This window comes from Haliotis rufescens, unplaced genomic scaffold (assembly GCF_023055435.1).
Source record: "Haliotis rufescens isolate VD_foot unplaced genomic scaffold, xgHalRufe1.0.p SCAF_4, whole genome shotgun sequence".
NCBI classification, from domain to species: domain Eukaryota; kingdom Metazoa; phylum Mollusca; class Gastropoda; order Lepetellida; family Haliotidae; genus Haliotis; species Haliotis rufescens.
This window is the reverse complement of record NW_025964112.1, coordinates 31,029,084-31,050,746: the sequence shown is the minus strand read 5'-3', so window position 1 is coordinate 31,050,746 and position 21,663 is coordinate 31,029,084. Positions and strand designations below refer to the sequence as shown.

The window sequence follows — 21,663 nt, the reverse complement described above, 5'->3', positions numbered from 1 at the left end:
GGAGCATGAAGAAACAATCAGAGAGCAAAGATATTGAAGGGACCAGGATGAAACAATAGATGGAACTGAAATGGGGCATGAAGAAACAATCAGAGAGCAAAGATATTGAAGGGACCAGGATGAAACAATAGATGGAACTGAAATGGGGCTTGAAGAAACAATAAGAGAGCAAAGATATTAAAGGCACCAGGATGACACAATAGATGGAACTGAAATGGGTCATGAAGAAACAATAAGAGCGCAAAGATATTGAAGGGACCAGGATGAAACAATAGATGGAACTGAAATGGGGCATGAAGAAACAATCAGAGAGCAAAGATATAGAAAGGACCAGGATGAAAAAATAGATGGAACTGAAATGGGGCATGAAGAAACAATAAGAGAGCAAAGATATAGAAGGGACCAGGATGAAACAATAGATGGAACTGAAATTGGGCATGAAGAAACAATAAGAGAGCAAATATATTGAAGGGACCAGGATGAAACAATAGATGGAACTGAAATGGGGCATGAAGAAACAATAAGAGAGCAAAGATATAGAAGGGACCAGGATGAAACAATAGATGGAACTGAAATGGAGCATGAAGAAACAATAAGAGAGCAAAGATATTGAAGGCACCAGGATGAAACAATAGATGGAACTGAAATGGAGCATGAAGAAACAATCAGAGAGCAAAGATATTGAAGGGACCAGGATGAAACAATAGATGGAACTGAAATGGGGCATGAAGAAACAATAAGAGAGCAAAGATATTGAAGGGACCAGGATGAAACAATAGATGGAACTGAAATGGGGCATGAAGAAACAATAAGAGAGCAAAGATATTGAAGGGACCAGGATGAAACAATAGATGGAACTGAAATGGGGCATGAAGAAACAATCAGAGAGCAAAGATATTGAAGGCACCAGGATGAAACAATAGATGGAACTGAAATGGAGGATGAAGAAACAATAAGAGAGCAAAGATATTGAAGGGACCAGGATGAAACAATGGATGGAACTGAAATGGGGCATGAAGAAACAATCAGAGAGCAAAGATATAGAAAGGACCAGGATGAAAAAATAGATGGAACTGAAATGGGGCATGAAGAAACAATAAGAGAGCAAAGATATTGAAGGGACCAGGATGAAACAATAGATGGAAGTGAAATGGGGCATGAAGAAACAATCAGAGAGCAAAGATATTGAAGGGACCAGGATGAAACAATAGATGGAACTGAAATGGGGCATGAAGAAACAATAAGAGAGCAAAGATATTGAAGGGACCAGGATGAAACAATAGATGGAACTGAAATGGAGCATGAAGAAACAATAAGAGAGCAAAGATATTGAAGGGACCAGGATGAAACAATAGATTGAAGTGAAATGGAGCATGAAGAAACAATAAGAGAGCAAAGATATTGAAGGGACCAGGATGAAACAATGGATGGAACTGAAATGGGGCATGAAGAAACAATCAGAGAGCAAAGATATAGAAGGGACCAGGATGAAACAATAGATGGAACTGAAATGGAGCATGAAGAAACAATCAGAGAGCAAAGATATTGAAGGGACCAGGATGAAACAATGGATGGAACTGAAATGGGGCATGAAGAAACAATCAGAGAGCAAAGATATAGAAAGGACCAGGATGAAAAAATAGATGGAACTGAAATGGGGCATGAAGAAACAATAAGAGAGCAAAGATATTAAAGGGACCAGGATGAAACAATAGATGGAACTGAAATGGGGCATGAAGAAACAGATGGAGAGCAAAGATAATCCAAATGAAGAAATGTTAGAACAATTTGTTATGTGCTTCCTAAAATCTATTTAAAAGCTGAGGTACAGTTCAACCCTTGTTTCTTGTTGATTGTTAAAAGTTATCACAAGTCCAAATTAGTAATGAAACATTAATTTGTTTAATACTTAATAGTGTATAGAGAAAATTATCTTTCCTGTAACATGAAGATATCAGTGTTCTTACTGCAAGCATACAGACATCAGGTAAATTAGCTATATTGAATTTGATTTTGAATTTAAATGAACGATTTATAACCAGAATGAACAGTGTATAAATTGTTATTCTAGTAACAATCTTTTTGACCTCAATGTAATCTTACTTGCACATGAGTACATGCACATGAATTTCATTCAAGATGTTCCCATGGAAATTGGAAGTGTGATGCTTGAACAAAACATCTGATTCTTTCAGCATGTTTAAACATAGATTATGAAAGTGTCTTGCCTGTAACAAATTCATGTCCACCCTGTAACAGAAAACCATAAATCAAATCTCTTATACAAGTGTTTCAGTTTTGTAAATTATTTCTGTTGAGATTCCCTTGCTTTGTTAAAACAAGTTTTCATACTGCATAAATGGACAAGAGATTGGCAAGAAAGTTTCAGATTCAAAATGTCTTTCTTAAAACTGGGCTGTGTCGATCCTGTAACAAAGCAACAAGGATCTGATGTTTTAGCTTATGAAACATACCAACAGATACTGGTTCATATTGATTTTGTGTGGTTTGTTATATTGTTATATATTTTCTGCACATTTAAAACAGTAGACAGCAATAAAAAGTAATAACTCCTGCAAAGTTTTGATTCTGAATATACTGGCCATCTTTCTTTCCTGTAAGCATGTATGTCCATCCCATAACCTATTGGAGAAGTGTAGAACTGTTAAAATAGCAGATGTATGATACATTCTTTGATACATGTATTCAGGCTTAAAAAACTAAAATAATTTCTGTTTCAGTTATTGTCTCTAGTGTTTGCCAAAAGTGTTGTTACTGTTTGCACATCATTGCAGTCAACAATATCTCATTCATAAATGCAATAATGGCAGTATATTACAATACAGACCTAAGTATCAGAAAATATTGCAATACAAAATTCATGCACTACACAGTATTGATTTAAACTAATGAAAAACTTTTTATCACAAGAAAAACTTATTACTCTAGGTTTCATCTAAACAGATCAGTATTACCTCCAAAGGTCAGTGTCACTAAAAGACATATTTTAAAACATGGAACAATTGACAACCTCCATGGTCTGTTGGATAGAGTGTCGGCCTGGAGACGTCAATGGATCGTACTTGTTGTTAGCCTACCTGGCCTCTGACATTAAGGGGATACAAGAAGGAATGGTTGGCTAGGAGTCAGTAGTCTGTGTCTGAGTAGGGTATCTTAGTGGGCTAGCATTATAAACCAGACTAGTACAAGCAGCCACACACATGTGCATGCACATCTCTAAAATAAGTGCAATCATCTTGAACGTGATATTAAACCCTATTTCACCTCATCTTACCTAAAACATGAATTAAGCTTAAGGAATATTTTCAGGAATAGGAAAAGTGTTGATGAATTATGTATGCCTATATCAAACCTTGTTATTTGTACAGATTATATCAAATGACAAGTCCATGTGCACTTTCAAGGTCATACATCCATTTAAGAAAAAAATGTAAGATAAGATAAAATAACACTTTATTTCCCCGAAGGGATATTATTTGTCTGTAAGTTAGCTGGAGGCATGGGGCTTTCTGGTTTGAAGTGTTTTATTCAACTCATTGCAATAGGCAAGTGGTTTAAGAAACCCAGTAAAACTATAGCTTAGCTAGAGGCATGGGGCTTTCTGGTTTGCCTACAGTAATATGCATGTTTTGGAAACTCAGAGTTACATTAAACCAGAAGAGCATGTTAGGTGGTGTGTATTTTGCATGTAATAGGCAAGTGTTTTCCAAACAAGGAAGTGACATCTGACCAGCTGGACTTCACATGGTATTCATTGAATGGAAAGGGATTTAGTTATAAGTAGACAGCAGGGATGGAGCTTCCAGGAAAGGATCATGTGGCTCAAAACAACCTTCTAGTTTTCAAAAATAGTGTCTTCCACTTTGTAAACTAAATTTTAAGTAAAGTCATCATGTTAACTTTCATATGTATGCATTTTGTCTATTTTCTCAGCCATCAACCTACATGTGTATGCAGTTTGTCTATTTTCTCAGCCATCAACCTCCATGAGAAGCAATCGACAATTCCTACATACAAGATGAATGCAAACCCCCGAGGTATGTGTCTCAGAAAAGTTAGTGAATGTAAACCTCAACATCTACAAGTGTGATAGGGCAGTTAGTGAATGTAAACCTCAACATCTACAAGTGTGATAGGAAAGTTAGTGAATGTCAACCTCAACATCTACAAGTGTGATAGGGCAGTTAGTGAATGTCAACCTCAACATCTACATGTGTGATAGGGCAGTTAGTGAATGTCAACCTCAACATCTACACGTGTGATAGGGCAGTTAGTGAATGTAAACCTCAACATCTACAAGTGTGATAGGGCAGTTAGTGAATGTCAACCTCAACATCTACAAGTGTGATAGGGCAGTTAGTGAATGTCAACCTCAACATCTACAAGTGTGATAGGGCAGTTAGTGAATGTCAACCTCAACATCTACACGTGTGATGGGGCAGTTAGTATATGTAAACCTCAACATCTACAAGTGTGATAGGGCAGTTAGTGAATGTAAACCTCAACATCTACAAGTGTGATAGGGCAGTTAGTGAATGTAAACCTCAACATCTACAAGTGTGATGGGACAGTTAGTGTATGTAAACCTTATGATCTACAAGTGTGATGGGACAGTTAGTGTATGTAAACTTTATGATCTACACTTGTGATGGGGCAGTTAGTGTATGTAAACCTTATGATCTACAAGTGTGATGGGGCAGTTAGTGTATGTAAACCTTATGATCTACACTTGTGATAGGGCAGTTAGTGTATGTAAACCTTATGATCTACAAGTGTGATAGGGCAGTTAGTGTATGTAAACCTTATGATCTACACTTGTGATAGGGCAGTTAGTGTATGCAAACCTCATGATCTTAACTTGTAATGGGGCACTTAGTGTATGTAAACCTTGTGATCTACACTTGTGATAGGGCAGTTTGTGAATGTAAACCTCAACATCTACAAGTGTGATAGGGCAGTTAGTGTATGTAAACCTTATGATCTACAAGTGTGAAAGGGCAGTTAGTGTATGTAAACCTTATGATCTACACTTGTGATAGGGCAGTTAGTGTATGTAAACCTTATGATCTACACTTGTGATAGGGCAGTTAGTGTATGTAAACCTTATGATCTACAAGTGTGATGGGACAGTTAGTGTATGTAAACCTTATGATCTACACTTGTGATAGGGCAGTTAGTATATGTAAACCTTATGATCTACAAGTGTGATAGGGCAGTTAGTGTATGTAAACCTTATGATCTTCACTTGTGATAGGGGAGTTAGTGTATGTAAACCTTATGATCTACAAGTGTGATGGGGCAGTTAGTGTATGTAAACCTTATGATCTACAAGTGTGATAGGGCAGTTAGTGTATGTAAACCTCATGATCTACACTTGTGATGGGCCAGTTAGTATATGTAAACCTTATGATCTACACTTGTGATGGGGCAGTTAGTGTATGTAAACCTTATGATCTACAAGTGTAATGGGGCAGTTAGTGTATGTAAACCTTATGATCTACAAGTGTGATAGGGCAGTAAGTGTATGTAAACCTTATGATCTACAAGTGTGATAGGGCAGTTAGTGTATGTAAACCTTATGATCTACACTTGTGATGGGGCAGTTAGTGTATGTAAACCTTATGATCTACACTTGTGATAGGGCAGTTAGTGTATGCAAACCTTATGATCTACACTTGTGATGGGGCAGTTAGTGTATGTAAACCTTATGATCTACAAGTGTGATGGGGCAGTTAGTGTATGTAAACCTCAAGATCTACACTTGTGATAGGGCAGTTAGTGTATGTAAACCTTATGATCTTCACTTGTGATAAGGGAGTTAGTGTATGTAAACCTTATGATCTACAAGTGTGATGGGGCAGTTAGTGTATGTAAACCTTATGATCTACAAGTGTGATAGGGCAGTTAGTGTATGTAAACCTCATGATCTACACTTGTGATGGGGCAGTTAGTATATGTAAACCTTATGATCTAAACTTGTGATGGGGCAGTTAGTGTATGTAAACCTTATGATCTACAAGTGTGATGGGGCAGTTAGTGTATGTAAACCTTATGATCTACAAGTGTGATGGGGCAGTTAGTGTATGTAAACCTCAAGATCTACACTTGTGATAGGGCAGTTAGTGTATGTAAACCTCATGATCTACACTTGTGATGGGGCAGTTAGTGTATGTAAACCTTATGATCTACAAGTGTGATGGGACAGTTAGTGTATGTAAACCTTATGATCTACAAGTTTGATAGGGCAGTTAGTGTATGTAAACCTCAACATCTACAAGTGTGATGGGGCAGTAAGTGTATGTAAACCTTATGATCTACAAGTGTGATAGGGCAGTTAGTGTATGTAAACCTCATGATCTACACTTGTGATGGGGCAGTTAGTGTATGTAAACCTTATGATCTACAAGTGTGATGGGGCAGTTAGTGTATGTAAACCTTATGATCTACAAGTGTGATGGGGCAGTTAGTGTATGTAAACCTCAAGATCTACACTTGTGATAGGGCAGTTAGTGTATGTAAACCTTATGATCTACACTTGTGATGGGGCAGTTAGTGTATGCAAACCTTATGATCTACACTTGTGATAGGGCAGTAAGTGTATGTAAACCTTATGATCTACAAGTGTGATAGGGCAGTTAGTGTATGTAAACCTTATGATCTACACTTGTGATAGGGCAGTTAGTGTATGTAAACCTTATGATCTACACTTGTGATGGGGCAGTTAGTGTATGTCAACCTTATGATCTACACTTGTGATGGAGCAGTAAGTGTATGCAAACCTTATGATCTGCACTTGTGATAGGGCAGTTAGTGTATGTAAACCTCATGATCTACACTTGTGATAGGGCAGTTAGTGTATGTAAACCTTATGATCTACAAGTGTGATAGGGCAGTTAGTGTATGTAAACCTTATGATCTACAAGTGTGATAGGGCAGTTAGTGTATGTAAACCTTATGATCTACAAGTGTGATGGGACAGTTAGTGTATGTAAACCTTATGATCTACACTTGTGATAGGGCAGTTAGTATATGTAAACCTTATGATTTACACTTGTGATGGGGCAGTTAGTGTATGTAAACCTTATGATCTACACTTGTGATGGGCCAGTTATTGTATGCAAACCTTATGATCTACACTTGTGATGGGGCAGTTAGTGTATGTAAACCTCATGATCTACACTTGTGATAGGGCAGTTGGTGTATGTGAACCTTATGATCTACAAGTGTGATAGGGCAGTTAGTGTATGTAAACCTTATGATCTACACTTGTGATAGGGCAGTTAGTGTATGTAAACCTCATGATCTACACTTGTGATGGGGCAGTTAGTGTATGTAAACCTCATGATCTACACTTGTGATAGGGCAGTTAGTGTATGTAAACCTCATGATCTACACTTGTGATAGGGCAGTTAGTGTATGTAAACCTTATGATCTACAAGTGTGATAGGGCAGTTAGTGTATGTAAACCTTATGATCTACAAGTGTGATGGGGCAGTTAGTGTATATAAACCTTATGATCCAATGGTGTGATGGGGCAGTTAGTGTATGTAAACCTTATGATCTACAAGTGTGATGGGGCAGTTAGTGTATGTAAACCTTATGATCTACAAGTGTGATAGGGCAGTTAGTGTATGTAAACCTTATGATCTACACTTGTGATAGGGCAGTTAGTATATGTAAACCTTATGATTTACACTTGTGATGGGGCACTTAGTGTATGTAAACCTTATGATCTACACTTGTGATGGGCAGTTAGTATATGTAAACCTTATGATCTACACTTGTGATGGGGCAGTTAGTGTATGTAAACCTTATGATCCACAAGTGTGATGGGGCAGTTAGTGTATTCTGAACCTTATGATCTACAAGTGTGATGGGGCAGTAAGTGTATGTAAACCTTATGATCTACAAGTGTGATAGGGCAGTTAGTGTATGTAAACCTTATGATCTACACTTGTGATAGGGCAGTTAGTGTATGTAAACCTTATGATCTACAAGTGTGATAGGGCAGTTAGTGTATGTAAACCTTATGATCTACACTTGTGATAGGGCAGTTAGTGTATGTAAACCTTATGATCTACAAGTGTGATAGGGCAGTTAGTGTATGTAAACCTTATGATCTACAAGTATGATAGGGCAGTTAGTGTATGTAAACCTTATGATCTACAATTGTGATGGGACAGTTAGTGTATGTAAACCTTATGATCTACACTTGTGATAGGGCAGTTAGTATATGTAAACCTTATGATCTACACTTGTGATGGGGCAGTTAGTGTATGTAAACCTTATGATCCACAAGTGTGATGGGGCAGTTAGTGTATTCTGAACCTTATGATCTACAAGTGTGATAGGGCAGTTAGTGTATGTAAACCTTATGATCCACAAGTGTGATAGGGCAGTTAGTGTATGCAAACCTCATGATCTTCACTTGTAATGGGGCACTTAGTGTATGTAAACCTCAACATCAACACTTGTGATAGGGCAGTTAGTGTATGTAAACCTTATGATCTACAAGTGTGATGGGGCAGTTAGTGTATATAAACCTTATGATCTACAAGCGTGATAGGACAGTTAGTGTATGTAAACCTTATGATCTACAAGTGTGATAGGGCAGTTAGTGTATGTAAACCTTTTTATGTACAAGTGTGATAGGGCAGTTAGTGTATGTAAACCTTATGATCTACACTTGTGATAGGGCAGTTAGTGTATGTAAACCTTATGAACTACACTTGTGATAGGGCTGTTAGTGTATGTAAACCTTTTGAACTACACTTGTGATAGGGCTGTTAGTGTATGTAAACCTTATGATCTACAAGTGTGAAAGGGCAGTTAGTGTATGTAAACCTCATGATCTACAAGTGTGATAGGGCAGTAAGTGTATGTAAACCTTATGATCTACAAGTGTGATGGGTCAGTAAGTGTATGTAAACCTTATGATCTTCACTTGTAATGGGGCACTTAGTGTATGTAAACATCATGATCTACACTTGTGATAGGGCAGTTTGTGAATGTAAACCTAAAAAACTACAAGTGTGATAGGGCAGTTAGTTTATGTAAACCTCAACATCTACAAGTGTGATAGGGCAGTTAGTGTATGTAAACCTTATGATCTACAAGTGTGATGGGGCAGTTAGTGTATGTAAACCTTATGATCTACAAGCGTGATAGGACAGTTAGTGTATGTAAACCTTATGATCTACAAGTGTGATAGGGCAGTTAGTGTATGTAAACCTTATGATCTACAAGTGTGATAGGGCAGTTAGTGTATATAAAACTTATGATCTACCCTTGTGATAGGGCAGTAAGTGTATGTAAACCTTATGAACTACACTTGTGATAGGGCTGTTAGTGTATGTAAACCTTATGATCTACAAGTGTGAAAGGGCAGTTAGTGTATGTAAACCTCATGATCTACAAGTGTGATAGGGCAGTAAGTGTATGTAAACCTTATGATCTACACTTGTGATGGGGCAGTTAGTGTATGTAAACCTTATGATCTATACTTGTGATGGGGCAGTTAGTGTATGTAAACCTCATGATCTACACTTGTGATAGGGCAGTTAGTGTATGTAAACCTTATGATCTACAAGTGTGATAGGGCAGTTAGTGTATGTAAACCTTATGATCTACAAGTGTGATAGGGCAGTTAGTGTATGTAAACCTTATGATCCACAAGTGTAATAGGGCAGTTAGTGTATGTAAACCTTATGATCTACAAGTGTGATGGGGCAGTTAGTGTATGTAAACTTCATGATCTACAAGTGTGATGGGGCAGTTAGTGTATATAAACCTTATGATCCACAAGTGTGATGGGGCAGATAGTGTATGTAAACCTTATGATCTACAAGTGTGATAGGGCAGTTAGTGTATGTAAACCTTATGATCTACAAGTGTGATGGGGCAGTTAGTGTATGTACACCTTATGATCTACAAGTGTGATAGTGCAGCCCCTCTTTTGTGTTGTGCAGGAATTTGCGTGATCATCAACAATTCTCAGTTCTGGGCTGAAGATGAAGGCGCTCCGGCGTTGAATCCAAGGACCGGAAGTGACATTGATGCTGGTAGGAACAGTGCAGACATATTTTCAGCTTGATACATGTAATAGATCAGACACCAAAAAATAGATGGATAGCCCTCCCCAAAAGTTATCATAAATCAACAGCGCTATAGTCTAGCATTTAACTGATACACCCATAACACCCTGCTGTTAACTTTCCGGTGTCACTGCAGATGCACAGATATTCGCAACTGACCATTCCCGTAAACACATATGGGCGGCGATTCGGTCTAAAAATACAAAGTTCAAATAAAGGACAAAAGTACGCAATAATAATCAAATGTTACGAAAAAAGTATAAAATGTTACTTATTAAGGTCAAAATACAAAACAAACATATGCCGGTTAAATAATTCATATGAAAAGAAAGAACAATGTGTACTAAAGAACGTCAGAGCGCACAAAAGGACACTGAACTGCTAAAGGACAATGTTGACAATAAAGAACACCAGATGGTGCTGCAATTTGTAAAACATTCCAAGTATAATGATACCCTCGGTATATGATAACTGCATGCCGAGGTGCACAATGTGTCAACCTCAGACTATAAAATTAAGCATACATGTAATACGTTCACGTTCCTGTCGTGATGTAAATGTACATGTAACTGGAAATGTGAAACCAATGTGAAACAGAGACACTGCTAAGTGTTGTTTGAGGTTTTATTATGCTTAAAAAACCCAGCAAATATCCCCTCTTATTATCGTACACCGATATAAGTACTGTGCGACAATTTGTTTCATTTAAAAACTTTTCGGAAACTGTGAGTGAACAAAATGCTGCCTAATATCTGAACGACAAATATATCTATCAAATGGATTTGTATGCATATGTATAACATTATACATTCAATTTGATAAACAGGTTGCCATAAATGAGGTTGACACAGTGAGCAGTAACTTAACTCGGCATCATAACACCCTTGTGTTGCACTAAGCAAAAAATTAATGCCCTTTCCCGGTGATGATGCATAAATGCAACTGTATTTATCATCCAAAACTGGCTCCTGCAGAAGATATCGCTTTGGTGAGATCAAGCGATACATACATTGTAGATATCACTGCAATGAAATTGCATCACAATGCTTTGCAGACCATTGTTACCATGACGTCACAACCAAATGACATCACTAATGGCTCAGCTACTGAAGCTGTTAGCAGTACTTTTTACACTTAAGACACTGCTTATTACTGTCTATAAACTGAAAAAGTTGGAAGAATGATGTTGGATGATAAATAAAATCTCACCTGAGTGACTTTTGATATAAAATATATCAACACAGCAATCCTCAGAGTTTTTCCACTTTTATCAACTCATGTTGATATATTTGATATCAAAAGACACGCGGGTGAGATTCTCTATGTACACAATGAGTACATTATGCACATGTGAAGTCAGGTGGTGGGTGCACGAGGAATGAGGTAATATTTTGTGCACCTGGGCATGCAGTTATCATATACACAGCGGAATAATTTACCAATTGCAGCGCCATCTGGCGTTCTTTATTTACAACGTCTTTAAGCAGTTTAGTGTCCTTCGTGCGCACTGACATTCTTTAGTGCACAATGTTCTTACTTTTCATGTGCATCTTTTCATTACATTTGACTATTATATTGCGCACTTTTGACCTTTGACTTTGTCTGTTTATTTTGTATTTTGACCTTAATTAGTAACATTTATTACTTTATTCATAACATTTAAATATTATTGCGTACTTTTCTCCTTTGATTCAACTTTGTATTTTTGGACTAAATGGCCGCCCATACTCCTGAACAGTCCTGAATACTACTTCCTCCGAAGTATTGCTTCAGTAAATTCTTCAGTTTTCTCAACAGGCTTTTTGTTGTACTTAGTAAATGTGTATTCTTTCGACCATCCAGCAGCTTTCATGACAGTCTTAAAAGGAACAGTTGCAGTTCTCGCAGCTGTTGTTGCAGATGCCCTAGTAGAGTGTGGTTTTAAAATGGACATGTCAACACCAGAATTAACTAAAAAAATTTAACCTGCCTTATCCATCCAGATAAAGTCTCTCCAGACACCGCATTGTTGGGCTTAACAAAACTGATGTGCAAACTTGTGCAATCATTTCTTAATGATTCAGTTCGTGAAATATATTCTTTCAACACACTAACTATGCATAACCTCCGATATTGAGAGAATGCTGGCAGTACAATCTCAGAGGTGCTTCCAAGGTCTAGTTGTTTTTGTCAAATCTCCTATCCTAACCTTACACTTTGCAAATGTAATGGACATGTTTCTCAAATCAAACAAAGGAAAAGAGTGCACTCTTTGTCCTGATAACAATGCTAACAAAGCAACTAGTTTGAGAGAAAGTAATTTTAGTGATAAACTTCCCACTGGAGACAATATTTTTCAAATAATGTAAAACAATATCTGGGTCCCAGGTCGCTTCACAACTTGGAGTTGTGGGTCTCAACTGAAACACACCTTTCAGATATCTGACAAGAAGAGGAGTCCCTATCGTCTGTCTTGAAACACATGTTGACAAAGCTGATCTGGCGGTATTTCAAGAACTATAACCTAAACCTTTATTAAATAGCACAGTCATAAAGTCTATAACCACTCCTATAGGTGGTGCAAAGGGATCTGGACATTGTCCACAACAATATTCCAGATATTGTCTGATGAGAGGACTGTACTACTGCTTAGTGGACTTCCTCCATGATTGCATGATGATCCATGCTCTCCTTCTCTAAATGCCTTGCTCCTGAAAGACATCCCGGACACTAGACATGCACACAGCCTCAACTTGGGCAAGCTGTGAGTCTTCGCATCCACTTGTGGCCAGGGGAGGGTGCCTCGTTCTCTAAGAAAAAGAAATGGGCAATCAATAAGCATGCAAGTCAACTTGGAAAACCATACTTGTGTGATCCATATTGGTACCACAATTATTCCTTCTGCAGATTCATGTAGTGTCATTAATATACACACTGATCAGGTGACCACAGTAAAAATGGAGTGTCATGAATATACACACTGATCAGTTGACCAGGGAAATAATGTTGTGTCATGAATATACACACTGTTCAGTTGACCAGGGAAATAATGTTGTGTCATGAATATACACACTGTTCAGTTGACCAGGGAAATAATGTTGTGTCATGAATATACACACTGTTCAGTTGACCAGGGAAATAATGTTGTGTCATGAATATACACACTGTTCAGTTGACCAGGGAAATAATGGAGTGTCATGAATATACACACTGTTCAGTTGACCAGGGAAATAATGGAGTGTCATGAATATACACACAGATCAGTTGACCAGGGTGATAATGTAGTGTCATTAATATACACACAGATCAGTTGACCAGGGTGATAATGTAGTGTCATGAATATACACACAGATCAGTTGACCAGGGTGATAATGTAGTGTCATGAATATACACACAGATCAGTTGACCAGGGTGATAATGTAGTCTAATGAATATACACACAGATCAGTTGACCAGGGTGATAATATAGTGTCATAAATATACACACAGATCAGTTGACCAGGGTGATAATGTAGTGTCATGAATATACACACTGATCAGTTGACCAGGGAAATAATGTAGCGTCATGAATATACACACTGTTCAGTTGACCAGGAAAATAACGGAGTGTCATGAATATACACACTGATCAGTTGACCAGGGAAATAATGGAGTGTCATGAATATACACACTGATCAGTTGACCAGGGAAATAATGGAGTGTCATGAATATACACAAAGATCAGTTGACCAGGGTGATAATGTAGTGTTGTGAATAAACACACTGATCAGTTGACCAGGGTAATAATGTAGTGCCATGAATATACACACAGATTAGTTGACCAGGGTAATAATATAGTGTCATGAATATACACACAGATCAGTTGACAAGGGTGATAATGTAGTGTCGTGAATAAACACACTGATCAGTTGACCAGGGTGATAATGTAGTATCATGAATATACACACAGATCAGTTGACCAGGGTAATAATATAGTGTCATGAATATACACACTGATCAGTTGACCAGGGTAATAATAAAGTGTCATGAATATACACACAGATCAGTTGACCAGGGTAATAATATAGTGTCGTGAATAAACACACTGATCAGTTGACCAGGGTGATAATGTAGTGTCATGAATATACACACAGATCAGTTGATCAGGGTAATGATATAGTGTCATGAATATACACACTGATCAGTTGACCAGGGAAATAATGGAATGTCATGAATATACACACAGAACAGTTGACCAGGGTGATAATGTAGTGTCGTGAATATACACACAGATCAGTTGACCAGGTAATAATATAGTGTCATGAATATACACACAGATCAGTTGATCAGGGTAATGATATAGTGTCATGAATAAACACACTGATCAGTTGACCAGGGTGATAATGTAGTATCATGAATATACACACAGATCAGTTGACCAGGGTAATAATATAGTGTCATGAATATACACACTGATCAGTTGACCAGGGTAATAATAAAGTGTCATGAATATACACACAGATCAGTTGACCAGGGTAATAATATAGTGTCGTGAATAAACACACTGATCAGTTGACCAGGGTGATAATGTAGTGTCATGAATATACACACAGATCAGTTGATCAGGGTAATGATATAGTGTCATGAATATACACACTGATCAGTTGACCAGGGAAATAATGGAATGTCATGAATATACACACAGAACAGTTGACCAGGGTGATAATGTAGTGTCGTGAATATACACACAGATCAGTTGACCAGGGTAATAATATAGTGTCATGAATATACACACAGATCAGTTGATCAGGGTAATGATATAGTGTCATGAATAAACACACTGATCATTTGACCAGGGAAATAATGGAATGTCATGAATATACACACAGATCAGTTGACCAGGGTGATAATGTAGTGTCTCGAATAAACACACAGATCAGTTGACCAGGGTAATAATATAGTGTCATGAATATACACACTGATCAGGTTACAAGGGTAATAACGTTATGCCATGAATGTACAGACTGATCAGTTGGTCAGGGTTTTAATGTAGTGCCATGTTGACATTTTAAATTGTTATACGTCAATAAGCATCTTGCAATTGCATTTGGTTTATCTGTACCACATGGCGAAACAATACATTTCAATGGAAAACCCCAAATCACGTGATCGACACTGACCTCAATTATTGACTCATCACAGGAACAGTATTGACCTGTCATGTGTTGAATTTTGACACTCATCTGCAAGAACACAAGATGACATTTAGTAGTAACATTTCACAGTTTATTGTAATGACACAGAGGAAAGTGTAAAGGCAAAAAATGAATATGCAAAAACAAGGACTATCGGAACAGGCCCCTTTGGTTTTCTGACCACCACAGGGGCCGTGTCGCTGGGTCTTCTGTTTTCGCATATTGACCACAAATGCAAGTGAGCTACAGTGTCATTGAATTGTATAGGGATAGGTAACAGCTGAGCTTACTGGTCACATAAAAATGAGTTAAAAGGGTAATATATACTCTTCAAAAAAAGAAACTTGACATAGATGTAAAACCACTTTTTGCCAAATATCTAAAATAATTACATTAAATGAGAACCAATTAAGTCAAACAGAAAGATGATGTGTCTATAATTTGGGAAAACACATGCAAAGCACATAAACGTAACGTTTGGGGATCAATTTTACAGCTTCATCCAAACGCAACCGCCTGTAAAAAACGTGCAGCACAGGATCCTGCATTTAGTCATGCGGGCCCCCCTGCTGAATGGGTATAAAAATTCACATCAACGGCTGTTCATACAGTCCTTATAACAGCAGTAGAGGCGGTGACAGAATGCCAAGACTGAATGCAGCTCAACGGAACAACGCCATTGGGAGATTACAAGCTGGACCAACTCAGCAAGAAGTGGCCAGGCACTTTGGCGTATCCAGGCAGACAATCTCCACACTGTGGACCCGATACAACATCACCAACAGAGTTGACGACAGACCAAGGTCAGAAAGACCAAGGGTGACAAACCAAGCACAAGATCGATATATCCGGCTGCGACACCTCTGAGACCGCACTACCACAGCCACGTCTACAACCACACAGATCCCTGGGGTACGCAGAATATCAGATCAAACAGTACGCAACGGACTGAGGGAGGCTGGACTTTTTGCACGAAGACCTGTTCGATGTCATGTATTGACCCCACGTCATCTGGCGGACCGTCTGCTTTGGTGCCAACAGAGGGTTAGATGGGCACGTGCAAGGTGGAGAAATGTACTGTTTACTGACGAGTCCCGTTTCCTACTCACACGTGCTGATGGGCCCGCAAGTGTCTACAGACGTCGGGGTGAATGTTACGCCCCCAACCCTGGCAGCAGGTTGTCCCATTTGGTGGCGGGAGTGTCATGGTATGGGCTGGAATTCATCACGGTGGTAGGACGCCTCTCGTACATGTGGCAGGTGCATTGACAGGTGTGCGTTACAGAGACTTGATCCTACAGCCTTACGTTCTTCCTCACGTCAATGTTCATGGCGGACAGTTCCAGCAGGACAACGCTCGACCGCATATTGCACGTGTCTCCGATTGAGCATCTGTGGGACGAGTTGGATCGACGCGTTCGCAGAAGGAATCCACGGCCCCAAACACTTCTGCCGCTTCTTGATGCACTTCAGCATGAATGGCAGCACATCCAACAGCGTGTTATTGACAACTTGATTGCATCTATTGGTCGTCGGTGTCAAGCGGTGATTGATGCACGTGATGGTCACAACCGATACTGACATTTTCTGTACCCCTGTGACATTAATTGTATCTTGTATGTGTGTCTGTCTAGGTGACACGATTAATGTTTTGAACATTGTGTACATTGATCTTGAAACAGTGTTTCAATTATGGTTTCTGTGTCCTATTTTGAAACAATAGCATTATATTACATTTTGAAAGTCAGTGTCAAGTTTCTTTTTTTGAAGAGTATATATAGATTATATGTGCATTTGATAGATTTTCACTGCTGTGTTTCAAGCCAACAATCTGTCATTTCACCCAGTAGTCCACATGGGTTTTGGATTTTCATTATAAGGTTGACAGGTCTTCAATTTATTTATGAGAACATATAGAATGTATCTTCATGTGTTTTTATTTTCACCCTGTCTGTAGACAATATTGTCAAAATGCATTCCACATTCATGTTGCAGATAAACTGACAGAAACATTCTCCAGACTTCATTTTAAGATAGAGCGCTACAATGATCTGCCCTCCAACAGAATGTCTGAATTACTGTGGACCATTGGCGGAGAGAGGGTCAAGGCAGAGCATGACTGTTTTGTTTGTTGCGTGCTGTCACATGGAAATAGTACAGACAAGTTATACGGTTCGGACTGCAAACTAGTTGAGGTTAATCAACTCAAGGCCCCATTCAGGCCCAACTGCTGCCCAAACCTGGCTCTCAAGCCCAAACTGTTCTTCCTGCAGGCGTGCCAGGGGACGGAGAAGCAGGAAGGTTAGTCACAGTGAAATCGAACCCTACTTCCCTCAAGGCTGGTTGGTAAGTGGCACTGCATGTCTACTCAGAATCAACCCTACTTCCCTCAAGGCAGGTTGGTAAGTGACACTGTGTCTCTCCTCAGAATCAACCCTTCTTCCCTCAAGGCAGGTTGGTAAGTGACACTGTGTCTCCCCTCAGAATCAACCCTACTTCCCTCAAGGCAGGTTGGTAAGTGACACTGTGTCTCTCCTCAGAATCAACCCTTCTTCCCTCAAGGCAGGTTGGTAAGTGATACTGTGTCTCCCCTCAGAATCAACCCTACTTCCCTCAAGGCAGGTTGGTAAGTGACACTGTGTCTCTCCTCAGAATCAACCCTTCTTCCATCAAGGCAGGTTGGTATGTGACACTGTGTCTCTTCTCGAAACAACCCTTCTTCCATCAAGGCAGGTTGGTATGTGGCACTGTGTCTCTTCTCAGAATCAACCCTTCTTCCATCAAGGCTGGTTGGTATGTGGCACTGTATCTCCCCTCAGAATCAACCCTTCTTCCATCAAGGCTGGTTGGTAAGTGGCACTGTGTCTCTCCTCAGAATCAACCCTTCTTCCCTCAAGGCTGGTTGGTATGTGGCACTGTGTCTCTTCTCAGAATCAACCCTTCTTCCATCAAGGCAGGTTGGTAAGTGGCACTGTGTCTCTCCTCAGAATCAACCCTTCTTCCCTCAAGGCTGGTTGGTATGTGGCACTGTGTCTCTTCTCAGAATCAACCCTTCTTCCATCAAGGCTGGTTGGTAAGTGGCACTGTGTCTCTCCTCAGAATCAACCCTTCTTCCCTCAAGGCTGGTTGGTATGTGGCACTGTATCTTTCCTCAAAATCAACCCTTTTTCGCCCCATGCTGGTTGGTATGTGGCACTGTGTCTCTTCTCAGAATCAACCCTTCTTCCATCAAGGCTGGTTGGTAAGTGGCACTGTGTCTCTCCTCAGAATCAACCCTTCTTCCCTCAAGGCTGGTTGGTATGTGGCACTGTATCTTTCCTCAAAATCAACCCTTTTTCCCTCAAGGCTGGTTGGTAAGTGGCACTGTGTCTCTCCTCAAAATCAACCCTTGGTTGGTAAATGGCACCAGCTTAATAAACTACATTAAAAAGCATCATTAAAAGTTGACCAGAAATATTCTAACCACTAAGCTGACCAATGATACTCATATGTATTAATTATCGAACAATAGCTATCATTGTTAATAACTGTAAGAATGCTACCTCTATTACATCTTTGCAATAAATCCTGTATTTTGGCTTCAGTCACATTGACTAAATTTTCAGATTTTCAACAGACGTCCTCTTCACTATCAATTACACACAATTAGTTGTTCCCTAATAGCACTAGAGCAACCCAAGTTATGGCGTGCATAATGGCGGGAAACCTTACTTCTTTCCAACATCTAACCACTAGAGGTAGATGAATTGGGGAGTTGGGTGGGAGTACTCCTGATATAATAGAGGTAGTATTCTTAGAATTATTAACAATGATAACTATTGTTTGATAATTATTGCGAATCCTCTACCTCTATTACATCTTTGCCAGAAAATACCAGAGAGACCTGGCAGGATCTGCCTCCAGTAACTCCCTGTGTAATTGACAGTAAACCTCTTCTGGAAACCAATTTATCACTGATTCTAATCCTTACCCGAGATAATTTCCTCTGAAATTTCTCTTGAGGGCTTGAATATCAGAATGCATCAAGAATCAGTCAAATATGTAATGCCTTCACGAGAATATATTTGTGGATCTTGTTAGTAGTAATGACGTCATTTCTTGTCTATTTCTACCAAATGACCTCATTTCCTGTTAAAAATGGATTTGTGACACTATTTCCCATGGTGACATCACTTCCGGTACTGACATCACTTCCGATTATGACTTCACTTCCGGTTTGTCAATTCCCTTTTATTGGATGTCTCTTATAGTCTATTTCTACCAAAAGACGTCATTTCCTGATTAGATGGACTTTGTACTGCTATTTCCGATGATGACCTCACATCTGGTTTCTATCTCTTCCGGCTCTGACATCACTTCCGGTCATCTGCACCTAGTTCTTGAAGCAGTTGATACTCAAGGTGTTTCTAATCCATCCTACACCTAATAGACAGGATAAAAAATGGTAGATGATAGTTTGCACCTCGACAATGGGTCCACTGACAGCCAGACACCACTTGTTCCGCCGAAACGGATATCCATGAAGAGCGAGACTCGTGGCTAGGGCTCTGATGTCAAGACCAGAGCAGGATCCAAGATGGGGAGTGGCATTCTGTGTCTGCGTACAACTCACTTCCACGGTAGATTTAATCCAACCAATTACTGTAGCCTTGGTGATGTCTTTGTTAGAATGAGGATCGCAGGATATGAAAAGTCTCCTTCGATGGCGTCCATGTGGGTCTGTAGCTGAGAGGTAGAATTTGAGAGCTCTGATGGGACAGAGAAGTCTGTCTGGGTGATCCACTGTCTGCCCCAAGGCAGGAATGGTATAGTGTCCATGGCCCAACGGCCCCATGGCGATAGACTGATTTTTGGCTATAAAATCTGGAAGCAATCTTAGAGTAATTGAGGTCTAATGTTGATCATGAGTGAGACTAGAATAGTCCAAGGCATGGAGTTCTGAAACTCTTGCTGCTGTCAGCATGGCTAGGAGGCAGGATGCTTTCCTGTATCTTTTGGAGTAAGGTGGCCTTTATATAAGCCAGGGGCTCATAAGGTTCTGTTAAAAGCGCAGATAACACAACAGATAGTTTCTACTTGGGGAAGATACGAGGCGTGCGAACATCTTCTAGTAGTCTGTTTAGAATGGGATGGTTTCAAATTGCGAGTCCGTCTTGTTGAAGTACAGAGTGAAGTGCCGATCGGTAACCTTCTATCGTCCTATGTCTGAACTTATTGTCCTGACTTAGATGTGGTAGAAAGTCTACTACCATAGGGATTGGGATTGTATTAGTTTTCTCCACTAGACGAACTTATCCCATCTATTGTAAAAGGTAGGATGAAGGTCTTCATGATCTTGCCACAGCTTCAGAGACAGGTCCTCAGTACCAGGATGTCTGCATCTTTTGCATGATAACTTCCAGGCGGTAAGATGTAGGTTGGGCAGGTTGTCATTTGACCTGGGCTGTCATAACAGATCTTGAAGGAGAGGTAACTGGAGAGGCTCTTCCATTGATAGACTTCATAATCTGGGGAACCACACTCTGTTGGGACAGATTGGTGCTATCAAGATTATCATGCAGTCTGTCTTCTCCACCTTGTGGATGACCTTGTCTAGGAGAGACCAAGTTTGGAATGCGTCTTCAAATTGACCATTCCAATCCATCGATAGCGCATTGATCTGGTGAGACATTGGATCAGGATCTGGACTGACATAAACCGGATGTTGATGGCAGGTGGCAAAGTGATCTAGATGCGGTGTGAAAGGCTGTCAGCAAGGATGTTCAGCTCCCCGGGAGTATGTCTCGCTTACATCCGGCAACTGATGGAGTCTGTCAAGGCAAACAATCATGTCGTCTCCATCATCAGAGAACTGGATCTGGTTCCTCCTTGTTTCTGAATGTATGCCACTACCGTGGTGTTGTCCGTGGCGATGAGGATGGACGATGGGGAGAGACATATCTTCCATGCCAGGATGGCGTAATAAATGACCTTTATTTCCCTGAAGTTGATATGAAGGATCTTCTCTCCCGTGTTCCAAGCTCCTTGTACTGTGAGATCGTCCACATGGGGTCCCCATCCCGAATCTGACGCGGCTGTAAATAGATGGTCTTCGGGTGTCGGAAAAGTCAGAGGAATGCCGCTAATCACATGCTCTCTGCGAGTCCACCAATGAAGGTCCCGTAATAAGTTGAGAGGTAACTGAGTCTTGAACTCTAGGATGTGGGATCGTAGTGAGTTGATCCATAACATCAACCTTCCTCTGAAGGTCTTATCCTGTAGAGACGTTGGAGTTGGAAACGCGCTCCAATGTAATCATGATATCTTGAACCGGAGTGGTCTCCGACTTGGAGGGATTGACTAGGAAGCCTAGGTCATAAGCTGAACCAGAAATAGCATGTTCTGGTGTAACTGAG

At 39.7% G+C, this 21,663-nt stretch overlaps 1 protein-coding gene across 3 annotated transcripts in view; it reads left to right on the top strand.

Moving 5' to 3' along the window:
• Positions 1-21,663, top strand: part of LOC124149539 (caspase-8-like) — a 58,770-nt gene that overhangs the window by 30,703 nt on the left and 6,404 nt on the right. For all 3 annotated transcript variants that reach the window (XM_046521214.2, XM_046521212.2, XM_046521213.2), the window contains 3 exons: positions 3,996-4,058; positions 9,990-10,082; positions 17,264-17,569. In XM_046521214.2, coding sequence (XP_046377170.1) covers positions 3,996-4,058; positions 9,990-10,082; positions 17,264-17,569 — 462 coding nt within the window. The remainder of the gene's footprint in view (positions 1-3,995; positions 4,059-9,989; positions 10,083-17,263; positions 17,570-21,663) is intronic.